Source organism: Botrytis porri, assembly GCF_014898465.1.
Source record: "Botrytis porri strain MUCL 3234 chromosome Unknown BPOR_010, whole genome shotgun sequence".
Lineage (NCBI taxonomy): Eukaryota > Fungi > Ascomycota > Leotiomycetes > Helotiales > Sclerotiniaceae > Botrytis > Botrytis porri.
Window position 1 is genome coordinate 966,987 of NW_024066084.1, and position 27,279 is coordinate 994,265.

Consider the following 27,279-nt stretch of genomic DNA (forward strand, 5'->3'; position numbering starts at 1 on the left):
ACTTTTACAGCGACAGTGTTAGATATGTGATTGTTGCAAACTTTTTGTTCTTCTCATGCTTTGGCGAAAAGGAAATAGCAATCATAATATTCCATACACACATCATGGAAAATCCTACTGAAATTGATGAATATGGCTTCAGTTCTGGCGACGAGGCAGATATGCTAGACTTGACAAACGCGGTCGATGCTAGCACCAACCATGGCCACAAGCGTAAAGCTTCTCCAGAGCAGACTTTGTCGATTCCCAAGAAACAGGCAATCGAGAGCTCTCACAAGGTCTTTGAGTCGGCAACGTCTGCACTAAGTCGCAACTTTGGTTTCAAATCCTTTCGATTGAAGCAGGAGCAAGCCATATCAAGAATTCTTGGTGGCGATAGTGCCGTTGTTGTCTTTCCTACTGGAGGTGGCAAGAGTCTCTGCTTCCAAGTCCCGGCACTTGCGTTTGAAGAAGAAGACAAGATTCTCAAGACTCGTGATGAAGGCGAACATGGCAGTGAGTAAAAGTTAAGAGTGCAATGCGGTAATTCTTATACAACATTGTATGAACAAAAGAATCAGACTTCCGCGATTGAAACTTCAGTTTTCCAGATTACCCACTGGTTTTGTTTATAATATGAAAAGGATACTAAATCTAGTGATATACAGTTACCCTGGTAGTATCGCCACTCATAGCTTTGATGAAAGATCAGGTGGACGCTCTTGTTCGTCGCGGTATTGCTGCTGCAACTTTCGACTCAAGCAAGACCAGAGAAGACTTTATTCAAACATGCAACCAACTGAGAAATGGGAAGTTAAAGCTACTATATGTAGCGCCTGAGAGGTTGAACAATGAAGGTTTCGTGGAGCAAATGAAATATGTCCGAGGAGGTATCAGATTACTTGCAGTAGACGAAGCACATTGTATCAGCGAGTGGGGCCACAGTTTCCGTCCAGACTACCTGAGTTGTACCTCCGACTATGCCAGAAACGCATCATTTACTGACTATATGTAGAAATTGCTCGTTTTGCAGATGAGATCAGAGCAGAGAGAGTCATTTGCCTAACTGCTACAGCTACACCGCGTGTTGCGCAAGACATCTGTAACGCATTCAAGATCAAAGATTCTGGACTTTTTCGAACCTCCACCTATCGACCCAATCTGCATCTATTGGCTGAGTCAGGAGACAGAAAAGTTACTATGCTGCCCAAGCTCAGAGACTTTTTACGAAAGCATAAAGGCTCAACTATCATCTATGTTACTTTGCAGAAGCAAACGGAGAATCTTGCCAATTTATTGGTAGAGGCGGGCTTCGAAGCTAAGGCATTCCACGCAGGAATGACGATTGAAGCTAAAACGAAGCTGCAGGACGATTTTATGGGAAGCAATAACATGATTATGGTCGCAACGATTGCCTTTGGCATGGGGATTGACAAGGGCTCGATTCGTAATGTCATACATTTCAGTGTCCCTCAAAGTCTCGAATCTTACAGTTAGTAACTTTTATCATTGAACTCCTGACTTTGATCACCCCAGCCAGTGCATCCAGATCTCTACTATGTTCAGATTTATCCCAATAGATTACCACGAGCCGACCCAGTTGTCCCACTTGTTTCGAACTAGCAACATCTTCGAACCACTTGACGATTGCAAATATCAAAGCTCTACATGCTAATTTTCGCACAGGTCAGGAAATTGGAAGAAGTGGTCGTGATGGGAAAATATCTAATTGCTTCTTCTTCATATGTGGCGAGGATCTCCATTTCCGTGAATTATTTGCACGAGGTGACCTACCATCTCTTGCATCCATTCGTGGGCTACTAAACGAAATATTTGATTCAACTGCAAAAAAGCTTCCAATTGGAGGTGAGATTCACAGTTCGCATTATAATCAAACAAAAGACTTCGATATCCGCCCTACAATATTAGGTGGTATATATGCACAATTAGAGCTGGGCCACGGTCTGATTCGTGCTACCACACCGTTGTATCAAAAATATTCGTATGTTGCAAATGATCGCATGTATCATTCCAAAATCGAGTCAGATCGAAGTCCACCAGCAGCAGCGATCGCAGTCTGTGGCGAGAAGAAAGCTAAGCTCCATCACATTGATGTAGATGCTGCAGCTCGTCGTTATAACATCGAAAGAAATGAGATCATTGGCAAACTTAACGAATGGAACGCCGAGGGGATTCTAGAATTGAAAGCAAGTCAGGTCCTGAATGTCTACAAAGTCACTAAACCTCTTCCCAAAACCGCAAAGGATATTGAGACAATCGCAAAGGCAATTTATAGCAGCATGGAAACACGTGAAAAGCAAGCTCTGGAGCGCTCGGAGAAAATTCTACAGCTCATCACTGGCAAAGCTTGTTTTTCAAAAAAACTAGCTCAGCATTTTGGAGATGAGTTGCCTGATGGAAAGGAAGAATGTGGTCATTGTCAATGGTGTTTCACACATAAGCCCGTAGAGATTCAACTTCCCCCTCCTGTTCCTTTCAATACTATGGCTTTCAAAAACATTCTTAATATGATTGAAGAGCGCGATGATCCGAGGTTCCTCGCTAGAGTAGCCTTTGGTATCTCCACCCCGAGAGTGACGGCGATGAAGTTAGGAAAGAGTCCTATCTTTGCTTCGATGGATGATCATGAGTTCTCGGTAAGTGGATTATGGATTCGAACATACTTGTGATTACAGAGTGGCTAACAAACATTGGCTGTAGGTTCTTCTTGAAGCATTTGAGAAGGAATGTAAATAGGGGTGAGCTTGTGGGGCATAACTTTGTAGCATATTTGGACAAATCTAGCGAAGGTGTTGATGATTCTGCATAGGAATTTTTTTCTAGCTTAGTCGGCATACTTAGATGAGAATTCAGGATGAAATAAATGGTAATATTGAGAAGGGAGCAACTTGAATCGTGCATCACATGGATGCTGGCTCATACATAAAATACAAACTTCATTCTACATATACAACCCACATTGTCTCTGACATATCTAAACATCGTGCAAACTCAACAACTCGCAGCTAAAGGATTGGGAGTTCCAGTATTTGTTTCATTACTTCATTGAGAGGTGTTTATGTCTAGTATTCTTACAAAGTCCCAAGCATGTCTTTTTGTCCGAACACCAATACGCTAAATCATTCATGTCCCATGTCAATCATTTTCATCCCGTGTATAATACAGTTGCGCCTTCGTTATCTCATCGCCTCCCCAGGTTTTGCTCATGCACCCAAAAGGCCGGACAAGGAGCCCCCTCATCACCTCTCCCGTTCTTCATCCCGCCCAAAAGCCAATCCGTCAACCCAACGACTTTAGCCCCTACACCCCTTTCCCAATTTCCCCCCTCTTGGACGTGCTCAATAGTATGCGACCAGATCCTCCCCTCCTCATCGAATTCAAAGAGGAAAAGTCCAGTAAATTCCTTGCTATCATCCTCACCACTTCCACCCCCCAACCACTCTGTAATCTTATCCACATTTTCTCGCGCCCCAATCCCTTTATAAAAACCTCCTGTCCCTTTATTCTTCGTCTTGCCAATGGTTCTCCATCGTATGATTAATTGTTCGCGACCTGATCCTATAGATGACGATTGACTCATTCGCTCAGAAAGTATTTCGAGCTTCACATTTCCCACGAGGGGAACACGACCCCAGGCAATAGGAGATGTCCATAGAGCGGCAGAATATGCGACACGGCCGGAGACGGTGGGGAGATGGGGGTGCGTGGAGGGGAAGAGGTGAAGGGTTATTTGCGGGGAGAGAATTTCTTGGGGAAGTGGAGATTGGAGGAGGGTAGGAAGACGTTCTTGAAGAATGCGGAGAGCTGAGATTTGTTAGTATATTGTTTGTAAGTGGGTGAATAGATTGAGGGAGAGCGGGGGAGGGGCTGCTTGCTTTTGCCAAGTTTGACGGTTCTCTCATTGTTGGGAGGTTTGATTGAATTTTTGAGAATTGGTGAATCGTCATTCCGAGGATTTGAGCCAGTGAACCAGATATCCGGTAGAACCTTAGGTCCTGCGTTGACAGTTGCGAGACATCGAGCACTTTTCTGACATGTGTACGTAGTGGCAAGCTTTGTTTGGCATGTTGAAGAAGTAGAGGAGAGCTTCGAGGCCCGTCTTCTAGTAAGGCGTAGGATACTGTGAGATTTCGACATCAGCTTGGAGGGATCGGATTCATATGCAAAGACATCAATACATGCATGCAATAAATTCAAGAAGAAAAAGTGAAGATTGTAACCATCATCATAGGAAATGATTTCTACAACTTTTTTGGATATCGATTCCTTCATCCAGTGATAATCAAGCTTTATCAATCGGCCTTACAAGCTGCTGATTGCCCGATTATCAGATAGGTACAAAGCGGTGCGGTCAGGGGGTCAGTTGATCAGGAGTTTGAATGAATCACCGACCAGAAACACAGGAAGCAATAAGAATCACATTATAATATTTCTTAGTTTTACTTTGAATCATGCAAACCAAACGGTGTTAAAGGAAAAAGAAGAATAAGTACTTCCAAGTATCCAATGCGTGTAAGAATGGAGTTTATTGTATCTGATTATTTTGTGCATATAATAAGATTAATAAAGATATAAATTTAATATACGAGTCGAGACATTCACCACTTGCAAACGCCTCCTCCATATTCCACCAAGTTATCACCACCAAGCCAAGTAATCCCGGCCAATCCTGATTCACGTGATACTCGTCTAACGCCCGTGGACCGCCTCTGCACCTTAAACACAGTTGAGGTTCCCAAGAGTTGCCATATCTTATTCTACAACTACAACCATACGACATCGAAAAGGATAACCAAGCGGTATCATATATTTTCCACCGAAAACAACATACCTTTCAACCAACGACCGCAATTATGAATCCCGAGTAGTAAGTTGAAACCCCTCAGATCAAACGTCATCCTTTCATCAACTTCAAAGAAACCACCATCTACACTATATCTCCCGAGACCCAATACTGATCATTCTATTTGCAGAGTACATCATATCTACCCCTCATCATAAAGATGCCATTACCATCGCACAGAGTACACTCGAGTGGTCCACGTCAACATGTATATCCTGAACGGACTCCGACTGACGAACTTAATAGATACGATTACCTGTTCAAGCTCCTCCTTATCGGTGACTCCGGTGTAGGAAAGTCCTGTCTGTTGTTGCGATTTGCAGATGATACTTACACCGAGAGTTACATCTCGACCATCGGTGTTGATTTCGTGGGTGCTCCGGTTTCTGGGTTACAGAGTGTTGTTTGCTGATGGCGAGGTAGAAAATCCGCACGATCGAGTTGGACGGCAAGACCGTCAAATTACAAATTGTAAGGAGACCTGAAAGTGAATGATGTGGAAGTATCTTACTGATAGTTTTGCTTCATAGTGGGATACCGCTGGACAAGAGCGTTTCCGTACCATCACATCCTCGTATTACCGAGGTGCTCACGGTATTTGCGTTGTTTACGATGTGACCGATATGGACTCGTTCAACAACGTCAAGCAATGGCTACAGGAGATCGACAGATACGCAACAGAGGGCGTAAACAAGTTGCTCGTGGGCAACAAGAGCGATATGTCCGACAAGAAGGTTGTCGACTATACCGTCGCAAAGGTACATATCATCACATGTTCTCAACCATCTGAACCCCCTGTTTAGGGTCTATCTAGATTTCTTCCAAAATTGCGACTAACATGCATTGTTTTAGGAATTTGCTGACAGTCTCGGCATCCCATTCCTCGAGACTTCTGCCAAGAATGCCAGCAACGTCGAGCAAGCTTTCTTGACCATGGCACGCCAGATCAAGGAGCGAATTGGCACAACTACCGCGAACAATAAGCCAGCGGTACAAGTCGGGCAGGGACAAGGAGTACAATCGGGGTCTGCTGGTGGATGTTGTTAGATGGATGGTGTTATTTGTCGATCGGTCGCACTTGATCTAGGTTATTGAAGAACCTAGAACGTCACGAATTTCTGCTTCCCTTTTATTATCCGCATTAGACTGATGGTCCCTTGGATCGGCCTCTGTATTTCGTCTGTCTTTCGCTGCCTCCGCTCGCAAAGCATCGCAGCAAAATCACATAGCAAATCTTTGCACCGATGACGCTAAGGAAGGAAGAGGGGAAATAGACAACTTTAATGGCTGATGGACGGAGGGAACATAACCCAGTTGTGAAACATTTGGCGTGAAATGGGAGGAATTTCGGGGAATGGATCTTGTCATTGTTTTTATTTCCTTTTTTATTGATTGATGCACGGTTTTCCTTTTTTTGGGTCTGAACCTTATTTTTCGACGCTACTTATTGATGGTATCGAGATTCTTTTTACATTTTATTATGACAGGCAAGGCAATATTTGAGACTTTTTCCGCGAGACATGGGCTTTGTATTGTATTGCATGATATGTGGGGTTTATCTTGATCTTGATGTTAATCTGATATGATATGACATGATGTGAAATGTGAAGTAATCTCAATCTCAGTGCTTGGTTTAAATGAGTTTGTTGGTGACTGTGAGAGAGCAAATAAGTTTGTTTCAAGTTTAGAGGGGGGGAGATTTGTATGGTTAGATGTTTGGATGGATGCACAATGCCGAAGCGCTGTGCTGTGTACGGGGTTGGATTTAAAGGGGGTACTTTACATGCACTTACACAGGTACGTACTATTTGTAGTAGGGAGGCAAATAGCCCAAGCTTATGATTGGTGATTAGTTGGTAGTGATAAGTAATAGTGATGGATAAGTGTCTGTGGGAGATTGGCTCGTGGTTTGATATTTAGGTTTTTTGTTGTATGTATACATACATTTTCATACCTTTGTAGGTAAGTGTATGAACTCCGAGATGGAGATTCTGGATTTCATTTATAGGTGTGTGGATTTAGGGGAAGTGAAACTTACATGTACTCTGTAGGAGTTTTGTTGGTTTTGATTCCGACTGGGGATAATATGTAAAGGTATGCATAGTATTTAATCATTTAGATAGATTTACTTCTAGCGCAGCATCTCATTGATCATAATAACGCACAATGAGAAGCCATAAAGGCAAGTCCCATCTGGTTTTAACATCCCATTCGATTACTTTACTCGCGTCCTAAAACCCATCCATCCCAACTCCTCACTCCCCCACACATTCCGTAAAACGCAAACCTCAAACCTCAAACCTCGATTCCCAACTCCTTCCCAATAATGACAGCTGCCTTCTCTCCCACTGCCAAGGCAGTATTATTGGTATTTGCACCCACATTTTCCGGAACCATACTTAAATCGCAAATCTTCAATCCCTGCGTCCCATACACATTTAGATATTTATCTACCACGCCCCCTTTTTCTTTCGGCTTCATCGCACATGTTCCTATCGAGTGCCATGTTGTATTCAGATTATCTCTGATCCAATCTTCAATAAGTGCATCATCTTCTGCGCTATATTCGATATCCTTTATTTTTCCTTCAATTGCTCCGTTACACAATGCAGCCGCAGACTTCTTACCAAATTTTGGATGTCCCAGTTCCAATTCTCCTCGGTAGTAGGGAAGTCTTCTACATATTTCTCGTTGCATTTTATATGCCCAAAGCTGCTTCTTTAAATCGCTTGGATGATTTAAAAATCCCGCGTCAAATTCATAGCCATTTTGTACGTCAGTGGAAGATGTGATGTGGATGGAACCACGTGAATAGGGGTAGGCAGTGTAGGTGGCCATGGTTATGTATTGGCCTGGATCGACAAGCGTTGGGTCTGCTAGAAAGGCATTCACGACACCACAGAGCATGAGAGGTTTTGTGGGATAGGGAGCGAAGTCTCGGTCCCAGTCTGAGACAAAGTCGGTGCCGAGAGCTTCGACTTCGGAGGCAGTCGGACGGAGTTTGCTGCATACGTCTAGGGGGCTATGTCAGGTTTTGAAGGCAAGACTTGGAGTTGTTATGGGACTTACCAACTGCATTCCAGCCCAGCTGAGGGTCTTTGGTTCCAAGAGATTTGACGAAATCTTTCCTTCCACTCAAAATGTTATCTATGGTTTCAGAATCATCGAGTGATGTTTTGTAAGGGTACAAAAGTAAATGATGATCTAGTCACGAGATATAATTAGTCACTATCCTTGAAAGAACCGTGGGATTGTATAAACTCTGCTCACCTTGATATGACTCGCCTACCCCATCTAATTCATTAACAACCTCTACTCCACATTTCTCAAGCACCTCTCTCCTGCCTACCCCACTCCTCTCCAAGACCTGCGGTGTCCCCAAGGCTCCTGCACTCACAACCACTAACTTCTCTGCTCTGATTGTGTGTGGAATTGCTTTACTAAGTGCAATGAAAGGTTGATGGTCTTCATTGGGTATGTATTCTATACCTGTTGCTCGGGGAGGTGTAGAGGAATCAAAAAGCACACGTACGACTTTCGATTCGGGGAGGATTTTAAGATTTGGATATGAAGATGATTGGAGGAGTGGGTGGATATAAGTGTGTGCTGCATCTTGGCGTTTGCCCTCTGGAGAGACGTAGCGTTGCCATCTCTATAGAAAGGAGGTGATGTCAATATTTTGAAAGAAAAGAAGATATAACATAGAAAATGTAATGTAAAAGGCAAAGCAAACTCACACTAAACCCTCCACACTCCTCTCCATCCTGCAAATCCGCAATCTCTCTATATCCCATTCCCTTTATCGTCTCCATAAAGGTATCAACACTCTTCCCCTGATATCCACCATCGCTCACATTCACAGGTCCCTCATATCCATGGTTCTCTTTGTCAAATCCCTTTCCGGTAGGATGAAATGTTTCCAATTTCTTACACATTTCAAGCATGTCTTTTCCGGTCCATCCTTCTGTATCCCAAGAATCGAAATCAATAGATTGAGCTCGCGTGTACATCATGAAATTTATGGACGAGCCGCCACCGAGGAGACCCCCGGCTGGGATAATTGGGGAGCGATTGTTGAGGTGCTGGGAAGGTTGACCTTTGTAGAACTGTTTTATGTCAGTATGTGTAGATTACTATCGTTCTCCTTCTTCCATCTTCGGCTCCTGATAGAGTTTCCAAATGTCTAGGTCCTTCTTCACAATCTCGAAACTAGAATTTTCATATGAATTGCAGTCCAAATTGTCGGAAACACTGGGCCCTCAAAAACAGAAAGAAAAAACGAGATAACATACCAAAGCCGTCTTACTTTCTGGGGCCAAATGAGACAAATATACAGCCGGAGTAGTAATACTTGGATCTTGGAAATTATTCTTGCCGCCTTCGACAAGCACAATTCGCAAATCTGGATTTGCTTTGGCTAGACGACCAGCGCAGACACAGGCAGCTGTGCCGCCACCAGCGAAGATGATATCGACGGTTTGAGGAGCTATAGGTGCCATTGTTCGTAAAGAGAGGAAATGATAAGTAAGAGGGTATTATATATGGTGATTGGAGAATTGTAAAGTGCTAAAGTAGGCTATTGCAATTTCCTGGCGGCGTGAAGGATGATCTTGGAGTATGTCTCAGAAGTTTATAGAAAACCTTGGGCTATCCAATGGGCAAAAGATTAGTAGAGAAGATTATTTGGCTCGTTCCTTTCTTGTAGAACAAGTTGTGCTCAACGTTGAACAAGTAGGGAAGCACAAGTACCTTATATACTTTCCCGTTATAAGTCATAACTCACATTTTACATCCCACATGTCACTCCTCGCCCCCCACTCCTCACTCTTTCCCGCGCCCCATCAGCCACTGCCCATTTTTGCACGTCGCTTTTTCCCCAGATTATACACATCGGACCCTTGAATTCCTGGTTCCGTATTCTGACTTCTGTCCGACACTAGCATATGTGTATCGTGATAGTATATGTATCTTGTACTCATCTTCCCTACGTTTCAGAACATTTGTGTACTAGCCTAGGTACCTATCTATCCCCAGATAGAAATGTACCGAAGTCCCGTGCCAACGCAAGTGCCGGGTCTATGCGTGATCGACGGACTAGACTCCGCCCCAGACGCCGGGGAAAACGGAAAGATGCTGTCCTTAGATTATGTTCTCAACTTTTTGTAGTATGATTGAACAATTTGTCAATGGGTGCCAGCATTACTAGCGAGGGTCCTCTAGAGCCCTCGTATAGATATGATTACAATGTAAAACTGTCAATAAATTCATTTCAATTCAAAATGTATTTCTGTCTATATGTATTTAGAGGTATATATATATATATGACTATCCCATAAGTATCGGTATTGTAGAATGAGCGGTCAACAACCAAGTTTATCGCTTACCGAAATATCTTCAAGTCAAGTCATATATTAGCAAATTTACATATCAAGACATTTTCCCAGAATACCAACTGTTAATTATAACACACATATCATCATCATTTCCTCCTATAACCTGCGTAAACTAGTGTACAATTGCATCCCGTTTCCTCTTACATGCTTTCCATCTCCTATCTGAAATTGACTTGATGTCGCCTATCTGTTTAATGATGCCATGCTTTTCTCTGCTTTGCTTTGATTGACTTCGCTTGTACATCAGGAAAGAACGTGAATGAAAACAAAATGCATCCTAACAATCCAGTAGTTCTCACTAATATCATGATAGTTTGTGAATACTGATCTGATTTTCCAGAGGTAAGAGAAGGAAACCTGTCCAAATGCAGATACTGCGTTGAACGAGAACTTGCTAGAATTCATGAACTAAATTGGAAGAATTGGAAGAACTATAACATGAACAAACCCGGACGAGAACCCAAACAAACACCTCATCACCCCCTTGTCCCAAATATCCTTAAACGCCAAACGATCCATCCTCATCTTAGGATTTGGTATTATGTACGCCCCCAAGAATCATCATTAAACACATCAATGAACATCAAAGTTTCCCCACATTACGCCCCTTGAGCTAATTTGATTGGAATGTTATCATATTAAAAAGATTTCTCGAAATACCATCCTCCTACTTAGTCGTACTTGTCGTGACCTTCCTCAAATTCTTCAGCATGTCTTCAATCAAAGACTCTGAGTCAATAGGCACGTCTGGTAAGTCGTGGGTTTGCGGGGGAGGAGCAAAAGATTGTGGCTGTACCTGCGAAGCATTAAGGTTCTGGAAATATTGTTGATGAGGGTAGATGGGCTTTGCTTCCTGCTGAGGAGGTTGAGGTGGGACCTGAGACTGATGCGAAACATTGATCGGTTGCTGACTTGGTTCTCGCTGGGCAAGAGGAGGAGAATACGGGGGAGGAGTAACGAGAGTAGCTTTTACAACCGGTTGAGGCTGTGATAATGGATTCTGGCCAGTCTCCTGTGCAGCTTGAGGCGTAATTTGAGGTTGCGGAGGTTGGAGTTGTTGGGACTTCTGAGGTTCCTGAAGTTGCTGAGCTTGCTCGGACTCAGCCGTTTTTGGCGCTTGAGACGCGAATCCATACTGCGCGGGAGAGCCTTGACTACCAGGTGGAAGATAAGATGAATTTTGATACTGAGTAGAACTGTGAGTTTTGTGACTGTGCTGCTGGTGACCTTGCTGCTGAGAAGTTTGTTGTTGATCTTGTGGCTGCGGCACGTGGTGATTGTGAAACATCGAACTATACTCTTTCCGAATAGCTGGGTGCAAAGGCGAGTCTTTCCTTTCCCATTGATTGGTGTCATACAGCTTAAGCGTAACCTGTTGTGTTGGCGTTTGCTGATGTCTAGGTATGGAAGGTGAAGCATAGCTTGGTCTTGCAGATGAAGCTGCCGGGGAATTTATTTGGGACCCATTGGAGGAATAGGAACCGCGAGAAGATTGGGGGGTATAGGAAGTAGAATAAGATGTTTTCCTGCCAACGCCCCCAGTATAGGAAGAAATTGAGGTTGGGGGTGATGCTGTAGATGATCCTGATTTTGCAAATAGTGTCTTCTTGAGATGCTCTGTCCAATTGCCTTGGTAACCATTCATGAATCCTCCACCTTCCCTGTAGGGACTCTTGTATTCCATGGGTGAGCGGTTATGCTCGATCTGCAAGTAGAGATACTTCGCAAAAACATTTCCCATTTTAGGGGCAGCTGCTCTACTGCTGAAAGGATTGTTTCCTTTCGCCAAAGACTGAGTTGGTCGATAATTTGTATTAGGTGGAGCCAGTGGACTAGCAGTCGTTTGAGATTGACGTGGTGTAGCTGCTTGATGAGGCTGGCGCGGTGGAGCATACTTAACTTGTGGTGCGTAATTGACCTGTGGAGGGTAACTAACTTGTGGAGCATAGCTATTATTTGGTGTATAAGCGGCTCTCGGGGGAACAACCGCAGATTGATTCGTAGAAGTGGTTGCAGGAGGAGTCGTAGAAGAGGGCGCAGGAGACGCCGAGTTGTTTTGAAACCTGGGATCAGTACCAAAGTTGAGACCAACTGCAGGTACTTGGACAGGTCTAGAAGCCGCTGACTGTCGCAAGAAAGCTTGCTGAGATTGGTATGATTGCGCATCAATCAGACCGCTGTGATAACCATCTTCAGATTTACGAGGCTTATACACATATGGTTTCTCTGACCTCGCAACAAAAGGCGCGGAAGTTCCAGAGGGTGCCGGTTGATTCACAAGTTTGGTAGCGGCCATCTTCTGTAGTGCCTGTATCCCCGGGCCTATGTTGGAAGTGTTGGCGATGGGCATCTTTGTCGTGGTTGCTGAAAATTTGTTTGTGGATGTAGGATATGAGGCTGCGTATGATGTACGTGGCACAGCTGTAGCTGGTTTAGGAATTGTATCAAGGAAATGGCCTTTAGGATTGTGTCTCTGAATCTTTAGGTCTTCCGTGAATTGTGCCCTAGCCTCTGTGGAGTTCTTTCCGAGATAATACCAAACTTGGTTCTCCTTGCTCAAATCCAATTTGACCTGTGCCGCATTGCGAGCGATACTCTCTGTATTAAACTCTGCCCACGTAAAGCCCTTGACAAATGGATCTTCAGCTCTTGGAATATCATCAAGTTGACGTTTGGTGGTGTTGAGCGACGCTGCCTCAATGCGAGATTTTGGCAAGGGGATTGCTTTCTCGGATGGCTTGGCGAGAGTGAAGAATGATGCGTCGGGAATGAGAATCCATTTGTATTCGACTTCAACGCGGTCACTAATAGAAGGGTTAGCAAGATCATAAGAAAAGGGTAAAAGATGTCTACGAACCCACGAGGCAGAATATCAACAAGCACTGTCTCTTCATCTCTCCGATTCTCGATGATGGTACCTGCAAATATGTCGCCCTTGTAAAACTGCATTTGACAGACTTCGCCAAGTTTCAGCTCCTTGGCACCATTGCGAATGCGATCATCTTCCTCGAGAGACTCGCTGTCCAGCCTCTTATCGCGTTTGATGCGATGGAAACGACAACTAAATTCGATGCCCCACTCTTTGTACTCAGTACCATCCTCTCCAAACACTGGGATTTCACCTTGCTCAACAAAGACGCCTGCTGCTGCTGCGCAGGTCGCATGATATGCTCTTGTACACTTCTTCTTGGAGCATTGAAAGCATGCACCTTTCTTCGAGCGGCAATAGTTGCACTTCAGGTCAAATCGAGCTTTGGAAATCTCCTTAATGCCTGTAACCACTTCTTTCTTATCTGCTTCTTCAACGATCGTTTCTGGAATGTACTGAGCACACATACGATGTGCCTGTTTACCATCCTCGGTTGGGAGTAGAGGCTCGGAAGGAATGTCGTTGGGACACAAGACGCACGGTTCGATGACCGGTGCTTTGATGCGCATTCGAATTCTTTTCACATTTTGCTGCTCGTCCGACTCGCTCTTGACACGCTTTCTCTTACGTTGTGTCTTGGTTTTAATCTTCGCGTCGCCGCTGCTGTCAGGGGGAGTGAGAAGATCTGTTGTTTCATTTTCGTCCTCTTCCTCTTCTTCTTCATCCTCGTCAAAGTCGGTTTCATATTCAGTCTCTTCGCCATTCATCTTGCGTTCTAGATCCCGAACATTAATCCAAACGCTGTCTTGAGCTTGATCACAGTCGCACTTCTTAGCCACCTTTCCATATTCAAGCCAAGATGGTAAACCAAAGTTAACCGCCTCGGCGCAATTGTACCCGAGATTGTATCCAGAATGATATCCATATGGAAAAGTAATCACAAACTCTCCTGGTCGGTGGACAATTTTGTTGACCTTAATGTTATAGTTTGACAACAAGTGCTGAGGTGATATCAAGAATGTTTTGTGACGAAGGAATTCGCTACAAGCTTTAGCATCAGCTGGCCAGATGTTTTTCATCGCAGCTTCAAATCGTCGTGCATCCCCCTGAGAGATACTGTACCATTGCTTCGGTGCGCCAAAGTGGAGATAATTGATACTGTAAAGGTCGACATCCTCCAAATGCCAGGCAAATGTAGCCTTCCACATGCCCAAGTAAAGATATGCAGTGTTGACACCAGGAATCTGCCCGCCCAAATGATCAAGTATATTGGGTAACTTTCCAAGGTTCCATTCAGTCGTTCTATCATCGAACAATGATCCCATCATATCCGCTCCATAAAGTGGTGGAGCATATGTGAGGGTACGCCAATAGTGTCGTTCTAATTCTTCACATCTCTCTGCCGAGTAATCTTCACCCTCTAGCTCGTATTTGAAGTTCTCAAACGCGGCTTCGTCTACTACGCCTGCTTCACCACGGCGATTATTTTTACGCCGAGATGAAACAGATATGGCTTTAGGCTGTCTTCCCCCCCTTGACTTGACAGGCGTATCATCCTCGTTTACTTCTTGCTTGACGGACGATGAATCGCCTTCGGTTTTTGGAGATATTGGAGTTGGTAAACGATCTGGAGTTCCATCTTCTGAATCGACAGTGGCATTTGTCTTAAGTCTGGACGGTCGGCCTGGCTTTCGTTTTCCTCCCGTTGTTGAGCCTTTCGCTCTTGTTGTAGCTTTAACCTTTTCGACATTGGCTCTTCTTTCACCTCTCTTGGCAGGAGGTTGATGTTCGCTTTGGTCGCACAACTGTCGCCATTGTGGAAGATTGTAGGAACGTTGATGGAGAATGTTAGCTTGTCGGTATGTTCCACTCTGACCCATGATATCTTGCTTAATCGGATCCTTCACTCTAATCGTTTTTATAGCGTCGTCGAGCGGCGGAAGGGCAGCTTTCCATTCGGGTGGCGGGATAACCTTGACAATACCAGATTTCATACCATATTTATTGACTTTATCCATCTAGATATCGTCGCATTAGCATACGCCCCAAGGGGACTTTGGGGAGATTGTTGACTTACGAAGAGATTAAAGTCCTTGAACTGAGCCATGGTCGGCATGAAAACAGGGACTCTGCCATCATCTTCCCAATGTTCTGGTTCAACTGGCTCGTCTGCTGTGAACTCTAGATCTGATAATTCTGAGTCGCTTGATGGATCGGTCCTGATAGTGTTGTTGCTTTCTGGTGGCGAAGCCAGACCCTGCGGAATCGTAGAGTGCTCGCCCTCACTGGGAACAACTACCTGGTCGGTAGCAGTCGACATCGTGTAGGCTCACATGCGATCGACCATGCGACTTTATTATGCGTGATGTGGTTGCGTTTTTGAATCGTGAGTTTTGGAGAGTAGGTGAAGGTCGTCGAATTGTGGAGGGGGGGATTGAAGAATGATGCGCGCTCTGGAAAAGAATGGATTGAATCTTGGCAGATGTCGAAAGAAACAATTGACAACTTTATGCTATCAAGAATAAAGGCAGTTTCAATAGCCTCGCTGATAATGTTTCCAATGAATTTATCGGATTCGCAGTTGATTGTCGAATTATTGTGTATGAGTATGTATTTCGTACGGCTACTGAATGAAACAAGACAGGACGATTTATTGAGGTGCGATTTCCCTCGAACGATTCTCCTACTTGCCGATATGAACTAACCTTTATCTACTTTAGCGCATCTTCTTTCGGTTCCCATTTCTAGAACAGTGGATCTACATTTCTGATAAAAGAAAGAATGGTGCACCAAGATTACTTTTATCTTTTACCTCAGTCTTCTCCATCACTTCAATCATACTTCTCAAGGATTTCTATTTTATTGTTATAATTACCTACCTGGGTAATTTCTGTAATCATAATTCTTTTTGTATGTGATCGTAACTTATAATAAAGGACACAGAATTCTTCCTACACACCCGTGGACACCTCAACAAAGATACCAAGATATCAATTACTCCATCGGAGAAGATAGGAAGGGGTACCAACAATTCGGTATGATCCACGTATATGTATGGTGGTATCTATCGATATTCTTCCCATTGTATGAGATAAGAAGATAACATATATATACACGCACACACACACACACACACACACATGCCTTGTATGTATATCCATATACCTATACTTGCTACACTTTGGCAGGTCCAACTTGGGTATTGCAACTGTTGAAGATTCTTCCGTATTGTTTTGCAATTTGTCCCCCCTTTTCCCCCTTTGGGCTCTTGCATTCTATCTAATCTTTGTGATTTCTTCAATACTTGTTTTCTTCTTCTTACTATCACTATCATGGATTGATGGGTTATAACTTATCTCGACTTATCCCGGTCAGGATCGTCTCATGCAGTGCACAGTTCACCTTCCTGTGAGACGAGCATCATCATCATCATCGTCTCAACTTATTATCCATACAGATTTGGATTTCATCATCGCATTACATAGGGCTGAGAAGTTTATCTTTACCTACTAGTCTCATTGCTTTGTACTGTACATTTTCGGAGCTTGACTTGTGCATCGGGTGTACAGTCCGTCCACGTCAATCAAGTCAAGTGCGATAAGAGAATGGTACCATATACATCTCCCAGATCTTAAAGTCATGATGACTCTCGACTTGACCTCTATGGTATAGGTACGGTGTATAATTATGAAAAAGTTGATATGACGTGGGTTGAGGCATGAGACGATTGAGATACTCGATAACAAGTGTCTGATAGGAAAATTACCCCTGCACTAGTGAAATCTCTGTCATCGAACTTGCATCAAGCCAAAATCCATCTTTGTCAAATTTAAAGCTTCCATAAGGCGTAGGGCCGAGTGGCTAAAAGCGGTGACACCTTTGCATCTCCACCTAACCTACCCAAGCAAATCTTACCCCTTTTCCCCATGACATCCCGGCCAATCTGGGGAGACATAGTGTCTCACTGGTTGGAACCATATCACCACAGCCCAGTCATGATCTTCGAACATGTCCAACAGGTGTTTTGTCGAAGAATCTGAATATCAACCTCGCTGGCATGTAGCCCTGGGCATATTCGTCCGAGGTATCAATGTCATCTTGAAAATCCAGCTTGATTTGGAACATTAATCGAATCTGGATATCTGATCTGGCTGGAGAACATGACTCTGCACAATTGACTCTACAAAATTGGACTTGAGAAACACTTCGACTTCAACATGACATCCAGCAGTTGCAAAGTATGACGATTGTGTTGAAAATTTCAAGTGTTCGCACCCTTTTTATCACTGATGCTAGGCTAATCTTATCTTATAGCCCCACACCTTGCAAACAGCTCACGTCCATTGATCGATTTGATTTCACATTCACATTCACAAACATTCTGGCTACAATGTAGATAGGTAAGGCTGCGACATCTAGTGCTTTGGTGTGACCTCATATAATTGATGAGCTACCAATAATAATCACCATGCTGATGCAATGAGATGAATGGCAGCGCAATCTCAGTATTACGCCGTACACTCGACAACAATCACATCCACGGGAAAATCATAAGGCTCGAAGTAATACCCCAGATATGTGTTTAGTAAGATGAATCCCATTGATATTGGAGGCGCGGGTTGCAGATATTTTGCTAGAGCCTCTGTGCCTGATAGTGTAGATACAAGAGGAAACCCCCTTGTGACTCCCTCCTGCAAGAATCTACACATCAATATAAGATATTTAATTACATATTGCTGTATAACCATATGGCTCGACATAACAGAAAAATATACCCCCTACACCATACAAAAACATGTTGCAAAAACCTCGGCTCATTGATTTTCTCGCAGGATCTCAAACATTTCATCAATGCATCCACTCCTCCCACAAATCGCAGGTCAAACCACTGAAACAAACCTTCGCTCACGCCATCTAGACCATATCCCATATCCCATATCTCATCATTCAAATATCCAGAAACCTTCGAGCTAAAGCAACAGCAACAATTACAACAAGAACCAGATCCAAAGCAACACCCCCAACCAAAACCACATATCAAACACCCAGCCTCCAATACAAAACCATACATTTTCCTCTTCCAAATTCCAACATCCACTTCTCAACCTCTCCCTCTCCCTCCTATCTTGAATCCTACAAACCCCCAACGTAAACGTAAACATAAACTTCCATCTCACACTCAAACTCAAGTCCAACACACAATCCAGCATTCCATCAATCCCATCTACATATATGGCACCGCTTCCCCTCACATCCCCTCACCCACGAAATCCTCAAGACGACCTGCTGGCCACTAGTGAGAAATTCGCCCAACTACGACGTATAACTCGGCACAATAAGATCTAGATAAAAATACAATGCTGGTTTTGTGATTGGAAAGATACAGGAAGTGGTAACCGCAAATCTCAATTGCGGAATGCTTCGTGGTGAGAGTACAGGGAAGGGGTTGGCAGTAGGAGTTTCTTGCTGGAATGGGGTGAGATTCAATACGACACTTCACGCTGGATGAAATAGTCCTCACTGCATACGAAACCACAAACATCACTCATCACTAGAATCACTCTCACACATGATCATGTATCCGGGGTTCTTTTTTTCTCATTCAATATGCCAATACGCAACCATCATCAAATCATAGGTATCAATCATTCCATTTTGTATCGTTTCGATTTGACCACAGCCCAATCCAATCCGATCCGTTGCGTTCATCCAGCCCAGCCCAGTCCAACCGTCCTAAAAGACCAAGACCAGCGAATCAAAGACCAAACCAACCGAACTTTTCAATGTGTGCCCCGGGTATGAACAAGCAGCCTGCATAAAAGCGCGCAAAAAGGAAAATCAAGTTGGCCAAAATACAGAAAATGTGTGTTGTGTATGTAATGCCATAAAAAACGAGACGCTCTCCCATATTGTATGGTACCCCTATGCCATATCCAGCCAATATCAAGAACATGACAGATTCATGCAAATGCTTAATTGTGCTGTTTTCGCAATTGCAAATATTAAATGCAAGAAAAACTTTACCCATTTCGCCTTTGTGTGATGCCATGCCGCGAGAAAGAAGTTGAATGAAAGAATGAGGTTATTACAAGTTGCGTGAGCTAATGCATCTAGGATTTCACAGTTTGTGAGGCCATAGAGCTGTTTTCAAAAGGTGGATCTATGATGACTCGCCTCTTGGGGCACGAGGAGCACCACGAGGAGCACCACGGCCACGTCCTCGATATCCATCGCCTCTGTAGCCACCACGACCTCGGCCACCTCTACCACCTCGATGATCTCCACGGCCACGGTTGCGGCTGACTTCATGGAAGCCATCGTTGTTGCTGACTGGAGGAGTAGCATTCTTCTGAAGAAAAGTTATTAGCAAGATACTCTCATTTATCGTATAAATCTGGATTAACTTACTGAACCAGGACTTTCAGGTTGCTCATCAGCCCAGCTTTGAGTGTTAGAAGGGGCAGCAGGAGTAGCAGTAACACCGAGATCTGTCTCAGTGGCTTCACGAGGAACCTCGACCCACTCTTGCGATGTAGACAAATCGTTGTTGTTATCCCAATTTGCCTCAGCTGCAGCGTTTCCTCCTTCACCAAAAGCCGAATTTTGGGGAATTCCTTGAGCTTCCTCGAAGCTTTGTGCTTGGTGACCATTGCTCAATGCACTTGTGACAGGGTCATCGATTTCAGTCAAACCGGCGTTGGCGATAGTTGGGTCGCTTTGAACGGGATATTCGGCGACTTCGGTTTGAGCTGTCTCTTCATCTGCAGCCTCGGTGGGTTCGGCGACAGATGTGGTTGGCAGCGCAAGTGCAATGGCCTTGATGTCGGCAACTAACATACTAATTAGTGGATTGTAATAATTACAACTACAGGTCAACTTACAGGTTGTGGTCAGTTCTTCGCCGTTGACGGATAAACAGACTTCTTTAGATCCTTGGATGATCTTTGTCATGGCAGCTACAGCAGCTTCATCTCCGCTGTAAACTTGAGTGAGAAGCCCCTCAATTCCCTTGTTCTCATCGAGCTCTGGATCATTCTCTGGGCTTCGGCGCAAGGCGGCGAGACAGAGAAACTTGGTGATAAGCAACAAGTTACTCTCTTGTTCCTCAGCCTTCTCCTTAGCAACAGAGTCCTTAGCAGCCTTGACTTTCTCCTCGAGCTCTTTGCTGGCACGCTCATTGAAAGTCTTTTCGAATTCAGCCTTCTCCAATTGAAGCTTTGTCTTGTATTCTTGGTCGAATTTCTTATACTGTGCGATTTGCTCCTCAAGCTGGGTTAAAGATGCTTGGAGAGATGGCTTTTTCAAAATTTGTGCCTTTTGGTCAGCATTGATCTTGCGAGTAGCTACCAATTCGTCCAAGCTCTTGCCTGGGTTTTCGGCGAGGACATTATCAACTTTTGAAGCGTTGGTCTATCCAAAAATACAATTAGCAATTTGTCTATGAGCGATCAAATGCAGATCGTGTTGACTTACGATCTTCTTGTTGACATTACGGATGCTCCTAAAATCAGTTGTTAGCTGTGTCAATGCCCCACCAAAAGATTGACAAGAATGACAATGTTCAATGGATTTAGGAAAACAGCTTACTTGTAGAGCTCCTTGATATATGGACTCTCGTATGCTCCATCTCCATTGCTGTTCTCTTCAGCATTGGTGGAAGATGCCTTTTCTGTAACAGCGACATCTGCTTGTGCGACTGGCTTTTGCACGTCGACAGCTTCGGTCTTGGCCTTCTTCTTCTTTGCAGACTTAGATTCCGGCTTAGAAGCTGGATTTTGAACTACGGAAGCTGCCATTGCGAACTTATTTTGTTGTGTGATCGTGATATTTGATTTCGTGATACAGAAGTCTCGAGAAGGATAGCTTGCTTGTGAGTGAATGAATGATTGAAATGCGTCGTCTATGAATAAAACGAAGTATTTAATACAAGAGGAGGAGGAAGACAATATTCTCAGGTTTAAGAACGAAGTTTTGTAAGATAGGATTTTTTTAGGAAGTGTTGGTATCAATTGTCAAAAGTGAGTGAGCTCCAAGATGATGGGAAGAGAGATGTTTGGATCGGAACCTTGTCAGCCTTAGCGAACGTGGAAGAAGGAAGTGGAAATAAATTTTGACCCAAACAGAAGAAGAAGAAGGAGAAGAGAGTCAACACATCTAATAAATTTTGTAAAGCATTGAAGTCTGGAAATGAACTTGAGCTGTATTTAGGTATTGTTTGATTCTTATTTAATTGTAGTTTAACCAAATCAACCTCCAAGTGATTGATGTATGGTTAAAAAGAATTGCTAGCATCTGGTCATCTTCGCCTTGTCCCCTGAGCTCCGTGAATTCACAGCCTCACGCATCAGCCCAATACATTCTTCTTCTTCCTTATACTTGTCGACCACCAACGGTATGGTACCTAGGCACTCTTCACATCGCTATCTGCCGTCCGGTCCATTGTGCGTAGCATCTACATTAGGTACCTAGGTACATCCCGTATTTCCCCTTCGAATTCGAGCGCCCTTGAGGTCCGTACCTTCTTGGAGAGCGTATTCACTGTATCATTTACACAACCACTCATCGAAGCTCGAACATCATCCCTTAAATTTCGATAGCGATAACTAATTTGATATGGTTACTACGAGTATAAGTACCAAGAAAGTTAGACATACCTCGGTAACCTTTTTAATACTTTTGGCACTAATGCCACGCTCTCCAGCCTGCTTCGCATTGATACCAGCTTCCTTCATTAACCTAAATCAATTAGACAATATTCCTGCATAATTGACTCGGCGAAATGGAGGTTATAGTGACATACGTTTCGAGGAATAGCATATAATCGAGGAAGATCTGTGATATACGTATCAGTGAATGTCCTTTAGCCCGGAGCGCGTCGCAAAACATACCAATACATCAACATTTTTGGTGAGATTACGCTTGGAATGAGCTTTAACAATCTTCTTAAGATTGGCTCGAGGATAAAGTTTCTGTCCTGTAGCCATGATTCCTGTGATGGCAAGTGTTATTCGTGTTAAGAAGAATGCTTGCGAAAAGATGATGTTGCTAAGTTTGGTTGTGTACACAGGAATCCATGGGTTACTCTGATGCTTTACTCGCGTTGTCGTGATGTGATGTTGGAGTTTCTACAGCCTTGTCATGTGTCGCCGCTCATTGGTTGGGACTTCGAGCTTTCGCCAAGCTTTCATCGGATAAGCGATAAGCTACCCAATTAGGCAAGTGGGCGGTATCGTCCCCTCCCGTACCTGCCAACCTTAGCACCTATGACAAACGGACTAAATCTCCATAGTTACTTCTGATTTACTCCGTACTTGTACTCCGTGTTTTCATCCACGCTTTCATCCACGCTTTCCTTCGGCCTTCTTTCCAATTCTTTCTTCTTTAAATACTAAATACTAGAACTCCAATTAAAGTCCACCCATCCATTCAAGAACATTCCCAAACTACGAATTCCCGATTCCACGTCAACTGGTTTGACCGTTTCTTGATATCTAGTACTAGATCTCACCACAGTCTTTGAACCATTCGCATCATGGCGTCTTCAGCATCTGACCGAGATGTGCTTCCAGATTCGGTCAAGCCCTCTCATTATGCGCTCTCTATTTACGATATCGAGTTAGGAGGAGCTTTTAGCTATCAAGGAACAGTCAAAATCGATACCAAAATTGTCAAGCCAACCAAGGAAATCACTTTGAATGCCTTTCAGCTCAAGTTACATGAAGCAGAAGTGTCTTTCACTTCCGGGAAGACTTCTCAGTCTATTAAGTCTAGTGAGATATCTTATGATACCAAGAAACAACGAGTAACTTTGAGTTTCCCGGACGAGCTTTCTGTTTCTGAAAATGCCACACTAGCAATCAAGTTTCAAGGAACTGTCAACAATGACATGGCTGGCTTTTATTATTCAAAATACAAACCTCAAGTCACCCCAGCCGCATCTGTTCCTAAGGTTGACGAGTTCCATTGCATGTATAGCACTCAATTTGAGTCATCTGATGCGCGTAGGGCTTTCCCATGTTTTGATGAGCCTAACTTGAAGGCCACATTTGACTTCGAGATCGAAATTCCCAAGGACCAAATTGCTTTGAGCAATATGCCTGAGAAAGGCTCAAGAGATTCTAAGGTCGGATTTCACTTCATTGAATTCGAAAGAACGCCAATTATGAGTACCTATCTCCTAGCCTGGGCCATGGGAGATTTCGAGTACATCGAGGACTTCACAAAGCGTAAGTATAACGGAAAGCCACTGCCTGTCCGTGTCTATACTACCCGAGGATTAAAGAGTCAAGCACAATATGCTCTCGACCATGCACCCAAAGTCATCGATTTGTTTTCTGAAATCTTTGATATTGATTATCCACTTCCTAAAGCCGATTTGCTCGCGGTACATGAATTTGTGAGTCTTAAATGTCTTCCCTCTTCAACGGCCTCTAGGTCCAGTTACCATCGACCCTTTCACTAACCATTTATTCTAGTCCCATGGAGCGTATGACAGCCCCCTTAGTTTTCCCACTCCAATTGTTCTTTGAGTGCGCTAGCTAACTTTTTAAATCATCGGGTAGTATGGAGAATTGGGGTCTGGTTAGTTTTAACATCCTTGTACGTGATTGAAGTATTTACTCACTGAAACAGGTTACCTATCGCACAACAGCTGTCTTGTTTGACGAGAAGACTTCTGATACAAAATATAAAAATAGAATTGCCTATGTCGTAGCGCACGAACTTGCTCATCAATGGTTTGGTAATCTAGTCACTATGGACTGGTGGAGTGAGCTGTGGCTTAACGAAGGTTTCGCTACCTGGGTCGGGTGGTTGGCAACAGATCACTTCCATCCTGATTGGTGTGTATGGGATCAATTTGTGGCTGAGGGAATGCAAACTGCATTTCAATTGGATTCCCTACGCAGCTCGCATCCTATTGAAGTACCTGTCAAAGATGCTCTGGATGTCGACCAAATTTTCGACCACATCAGCTACCTCAAAGGTAGCTCTGTAATTCGAATGCTAGCCACGCATCTTGGCCAGAAGACTTTCTTGAAGGGTGTTTCTGATTATTTAAAGGCACATGCTTATGGTAATGCTACAACACAAAATTTGTGGTCAGCTTTGAGTGAAGCCTCTGGTCTAAATGTGAAGGCTATCATTGATCCATGGATCACCAAGATTGGTCATCCTGTTCTCACGGTCAAAGAAGAGCCCGGTCAAATTAGCATCGAGCAAAGTCGTTACCTTTCGACTGGAGATGTAAAACCCGAAGATGATGAGACGACTTGGTGGGTGCCTTTAGATTTCCAAGGAAAGGTGGGAGCCAAGCGAGCACAGCAAATTGCATTTGAACAAAAAGAAGATGTAGTCCGAGATGTCGACGATTCTTTCTACAAGATTAATACCGATACTGCAGGCTTTTATCGAGTCAATTATCCACCATCAAGACTTGCCAAGTTGGGCTCACAGTTGGATCGCCTCAGCTTGACTGACAAAATTGGTGAGTCTAGATCAAATTCTCATTGCCTTATAGTCCAGACTGCAGTTCATTCCAACAGTGGGATATCATTTCGTCTAATTGATCTATCAATACGCTCGGTTATTCGATTAATTGGCACATGGGTCTCGCTCAAGATTCATACTGTTCGTATGATCAAAACTACATTCGGAGGTTTAAGGCCTTCGAATTCGGATTGTAGTCTGGGCTATATAGTCCAGTATGCTTTGTCGTCTCATTCTGATAACTAATTTTATCCTAGGTCTTATCGCCGATGCGGGTGCACTCGCAATTTCAGGACAAGCAGGAACTCCAGCATTCCTGTCTTTAGTGCAAGGCTTAGCTAATGAATCGAATCACTTTGTTTGGTCAAAGATCCTAGGACCAATTGGTACTATCAAATCGGTGTTTTCCGACGATGATGCAGTCTCCACTGGCTTGAAAGCATTCTTACTGAAATTAGTGTCCCCGGCAGTGGAAAAGATAGGTTGGGAACAGCCGGTAGATGAAGATTTCCTTAAGTCGCAACTTAGACCTCAATTAATCTTGAGTGCTGGTCTTAATGGGCACAAAGAGTAAGTTCAGAAGGATATATTGCCAGAGTATTTCATGACTGAAAAAATACAGAATTATCGCCGAAGCTAAACGTCGCTTCGATCTATACACAAGCGGGAGGGACAAGACTGTCATTCATCCAAGTCTTAGAAGCGCCATTTATGGTCTTTCTGTTCGATATGGCGACAGATCAGAATATGAGGCTTTGAAGAAAGAGTACCGCGAAACAACTTCCGTTGACGGCAAAGAAATTGTTCTTCGTGCAATGGGACGTGTTCAAACCCCAGAACTCATTTCCGATTACTTTGAATTCCTTTTCAAGGAGGTCGCAACGCAAGATGTTCACACAGGTGCATCTGCTCTTGCAGCCAATACCAAAACACGTTACCAGCTTTGGCAATACATTCAAGATAACTTTGATCCAGTCAAAGAAAGATTGTGAGTACTCAATGGCACACCGAACAGCTTCTGTGTTTAACAATATCACTAACACTTTTGGCAGATCTGCTAACATGGTCGTCTTCGATCGATTCATTAGACTTTCTCTATCAGCCTTTAGTGATGATAGTGTCAACAAGGAGATTGAGAAATTCTTTGAGAATAAAGACAACAGAGGATATGATCGATCACTAGCAATTATTGGTGATACTATCAAAGGAAGAGCAGCTCTCAAATCAAGAGACAGGAAGGTTATTCTTGAATGGTTGCAGACCAATGGTTATTGCTGAATTCAATCAAGCTATTGATATTCCAATTGATCTGATAGGTTCTCAAGCATCGTACCTATTTTCTTGGAAATCGAAAGAAGGAACCATATCTAGTATACAACCACATTCATTCGTTATCCAAAGTTGATGGATTTCCCTTACTGTTTCCATGTCTGTTTGACTGGTGATCGTGAACCATGCCCACTACAAGGTAATGTTTGAAGATAGTCCTCGCAAATATTCATTATTCACCATTGCACTGGATATCACTTGTGTTTATTTCGACATTGAAGATGATTGGAGTTGACTGCATAAATGTTTATATAAATTTTTATCACCCCCCTTCCATATGAACACCAATTGAACGGGTTGTCAAAATACCTGGCTAGATATGTGTGTGACGTGCCCTGTTTTTAATATTCAGTCGATATTTAAATAAAAATCAAAGGACTGGAACCTGTCCAGAGATGTTCGAAGTTTTTCGGTGCATTCTTATTCCTAATTAATATGTATATTCATTGGTCGTATTTATTAAGATGATAATACTCTACGGGAGTAATAATGACGACAAGTGAGTGATGGATTGGTAGGTAGGGTGTGCCACTTTTAACGGCCATGAATGGAGGGGAGCCCACTCCGCTCGTCCGCCCGACTTTCTTTGCAATTCGCGCCTGCATAAAAACAAAAAGAGATCTTTCCGTTCCAACAGCCAACCAACCACACAGGGAGGAGGAGGCAATGAGGAACAGAGAATGAAAAGGCAAAAGTATCCCTTGACCAGACTGGGGCACGATCCCAGGACCTTGTCCGCATTTAACAGGTTTGAAGTGTTAAGGACACGTGATAACCAACTACACCATCCGGCCGATGATTGTTGATGTGCCGAATAATAAAATAATCTATTTTTGAATTGTGTGTAGAATGTGCTAATTTAGGTGGGGTTTCAACTTTTTTTTCTCCCACGGATTTCGGAGAGATGAGATGGAGATGGTAATTGGTAAATGTTCATAGTACTTTATTTCTACTCAAAAGGTAGCAAGTTTCTGATAGAATTTTATGTGCTTGCGCTATTTACATGTGGCTCCCAAAATGGGCTAAATACTCTCATCTTTTGGTGCTTTATTTTTTGTTTATCTGTTCTGTAGCGGCCGAATAAGTTTTGGCTTTGTCTCTACTCGAGGCGTAGAACCAGTGTATCAGAATTGGAAAGGCTCGCACACAAAGCAAAGACTAAATTTTGGTCAACATTTGGCACTTGGAAATATCTAATGCTGCTACAATCAGGATTGACACTTTTTGAGGATCTAAGACTCCCAGTTATTTGTGCATATGTGCTGAGGCTGTTCAGATGTATCTCTTAATGGTTCGAGAATGAGAGAGTCTCAAGCTTCATACATTTCGGAAGATGTAAGACAGTGTATATTAGTGGT

General features: G+C 43.5%; 8 protein-coding genes across 8 annotated transcripts; 3 read left to right on the forward strand and 5 right to left on the reverse strand.

Annotated features, from left to right (window-relative positions):
• Positions 1-104: 104 nt before the first annotated feature.
• Positions 105-2,736, forward strand: EAF01_007738 (uncharacterized protein; the record flags this gene model as incomplete). The annotated part of the gene is made up of 5 exons (XM_038915994.1): positions 105-495; positions 648-944; positions 995-1,471; positions 1,666-2,636; positions 2,701-2,736. 5 exons carry the CDS (start codon positions 105-107, stop codon positions 2,734-2,736), a joined length of 2,172 nt encoding a protein of 723 aa, XP_038768465.1.
• Positions 2,737-3,181: 445 nt separating this feature from the next.
• EAF01_007739 (uncharacterized protein) lies at positions 3,182-4,137 on the reverse strand (the record flags this gene model as incomplete). The annotated part of the gene is made up of 2 exons (XM_038915995.1): positions 3,182-3,804; positions 3,876-4,137. 2 exons carry the CDS (start codon positions 4,135-4,137, stop codon positions 3,182-3,184), a joined length of 885 nt encoding a protein of 294 aa, XP_038768466.1.
• A 716-nt stretch (positions 4,138-4,853) lies between these two features.
• On the forward strand, positions 4,854-5,890 carry EAF01_007740 (uncharacterized protein; the record flags this gene model as incomplete). Its single annotated transcript, XM_038915996.1, has 5 exons — positions 4,854-4,864; positions 5,090-5,213; positions 5,267-5,314; positions 5,374-5,601; positions 5,696-5,890. 5 exons carry the CDS (start codon positions 4,854-4,856, stop codon positions 5,888-5,890), a joined length of 606 nt encoding a protein of 201 aa, XP_038768467.1.
• A 1,044-nt stretch (positions 5,891-6,934) lies between these two features.
• Positions 6,935-9,597, reverse strand: EAF01_007741 (uncharacterized protein). The gene is made up of 5 exons (XM_038915997.1): positions 9,136-9,597; positions 8,581-8,949; positions 8,114-8,495; positions 7,913-8,047; positions 6,935-7,857 (listed from the first exon to the last, which is right to left on the reverse strand). Exons 1-5 carry the CDS (start codon positions 9,340-9,342, stop codon positions 7,139-7,141), a joined length of 1,812 nt encoding a protein of 603 aa, XP_038768468.1. The 5' UTR covers positions 9,343-9,597; the 3' UTR covers positions 6,935-7,138.
• A 1,306-nt stretch (positions 9,598-10,903) lies between these two features.
• Positions 10,904-15,425, reverse strand: EAF01_007742 (uncharacterized protein; the record flags this gene model as incomplete). The annotated part of the gene is made up of 3 exons (XM_038915998.1): positions 10,904-13,040; positions 13,094-15,123; positions 15,183-15,425. 3 exons carry the CDS (start codon positions 15,423-15,425, stop codon positions 10,904-10,906), a joined length of 4,410 nt encoding a protein of 1,469 aa, XP_038768469.1.
• Positions 15,426-19,265: 3,840 nt separating this feature from the next.
• Positions 19,266-20,901, reverse strand: EAF01_007743 (uncharacterized protein; the record flags this gene model as incomplete). The annotated part of the gene is made up of 5 exons (XM_038915999.1): positions 19,266-19,454; positions 19,514-19,935; positions 19,987-20,515; positions 20,579-20,606; positions 20,693-20,901. The coding sequence occupies 5 exons, from the start codon at positions 20,899-20,901 to the stop codon at positions 19,266-19,268; spliced, it is 1,377 nt and encodes a 458-aa protein (XP_038768470.1).
• A 384-nt stretch (positions 20,902-21,285) lies between these two features.
• EAF01_007744 (uncharacterized protein) lies at positions 21,286-22,089 on the reverse strand (the record flags this gene model as incomplete). Its single annotated transcript, XM_038916000.1, has 4 exons — positions 21,286-21,708; positions 21,760-21,841; positions 21,906-21,937; positions 21,994-22,089. The coding sequence occupies 4 exons, from the start codon at positions 22,087-22,089 to the stop codon at positions 21,682-21,684; spliced, it is 237 nt and encodes a 78-aa protein (XP_038768471.1). The 3' UTR covers positions 21,286-21,681.
• A 548-nt stretch (positions 22,090-22,637) lies between these two features.
• EAF01_007745 (uncharacterized protein) lies at positions 22,638-25,870 on the forward strand (the record flags this gene model as incomplete). The annotated part of the gene is made up of 7 exons (XM_038916001.1): positions 22,638-23,501; positions 23,581-23,591; positions 23,668-23,686; positions 23,738-24,590; positions 24,850-25,162; positions 25,215-25,580; positions 25,645-25,870. 7 exons carry the CDS (start codon positions 22,638-22,640, stop codon positions 25,868-25,870), a joined length of 2,652 nt encoding a protein of 883 aa, XP_038768472.1.
• Positions 25,871-27,279: the final 1,409 nt, after the last annotated feature.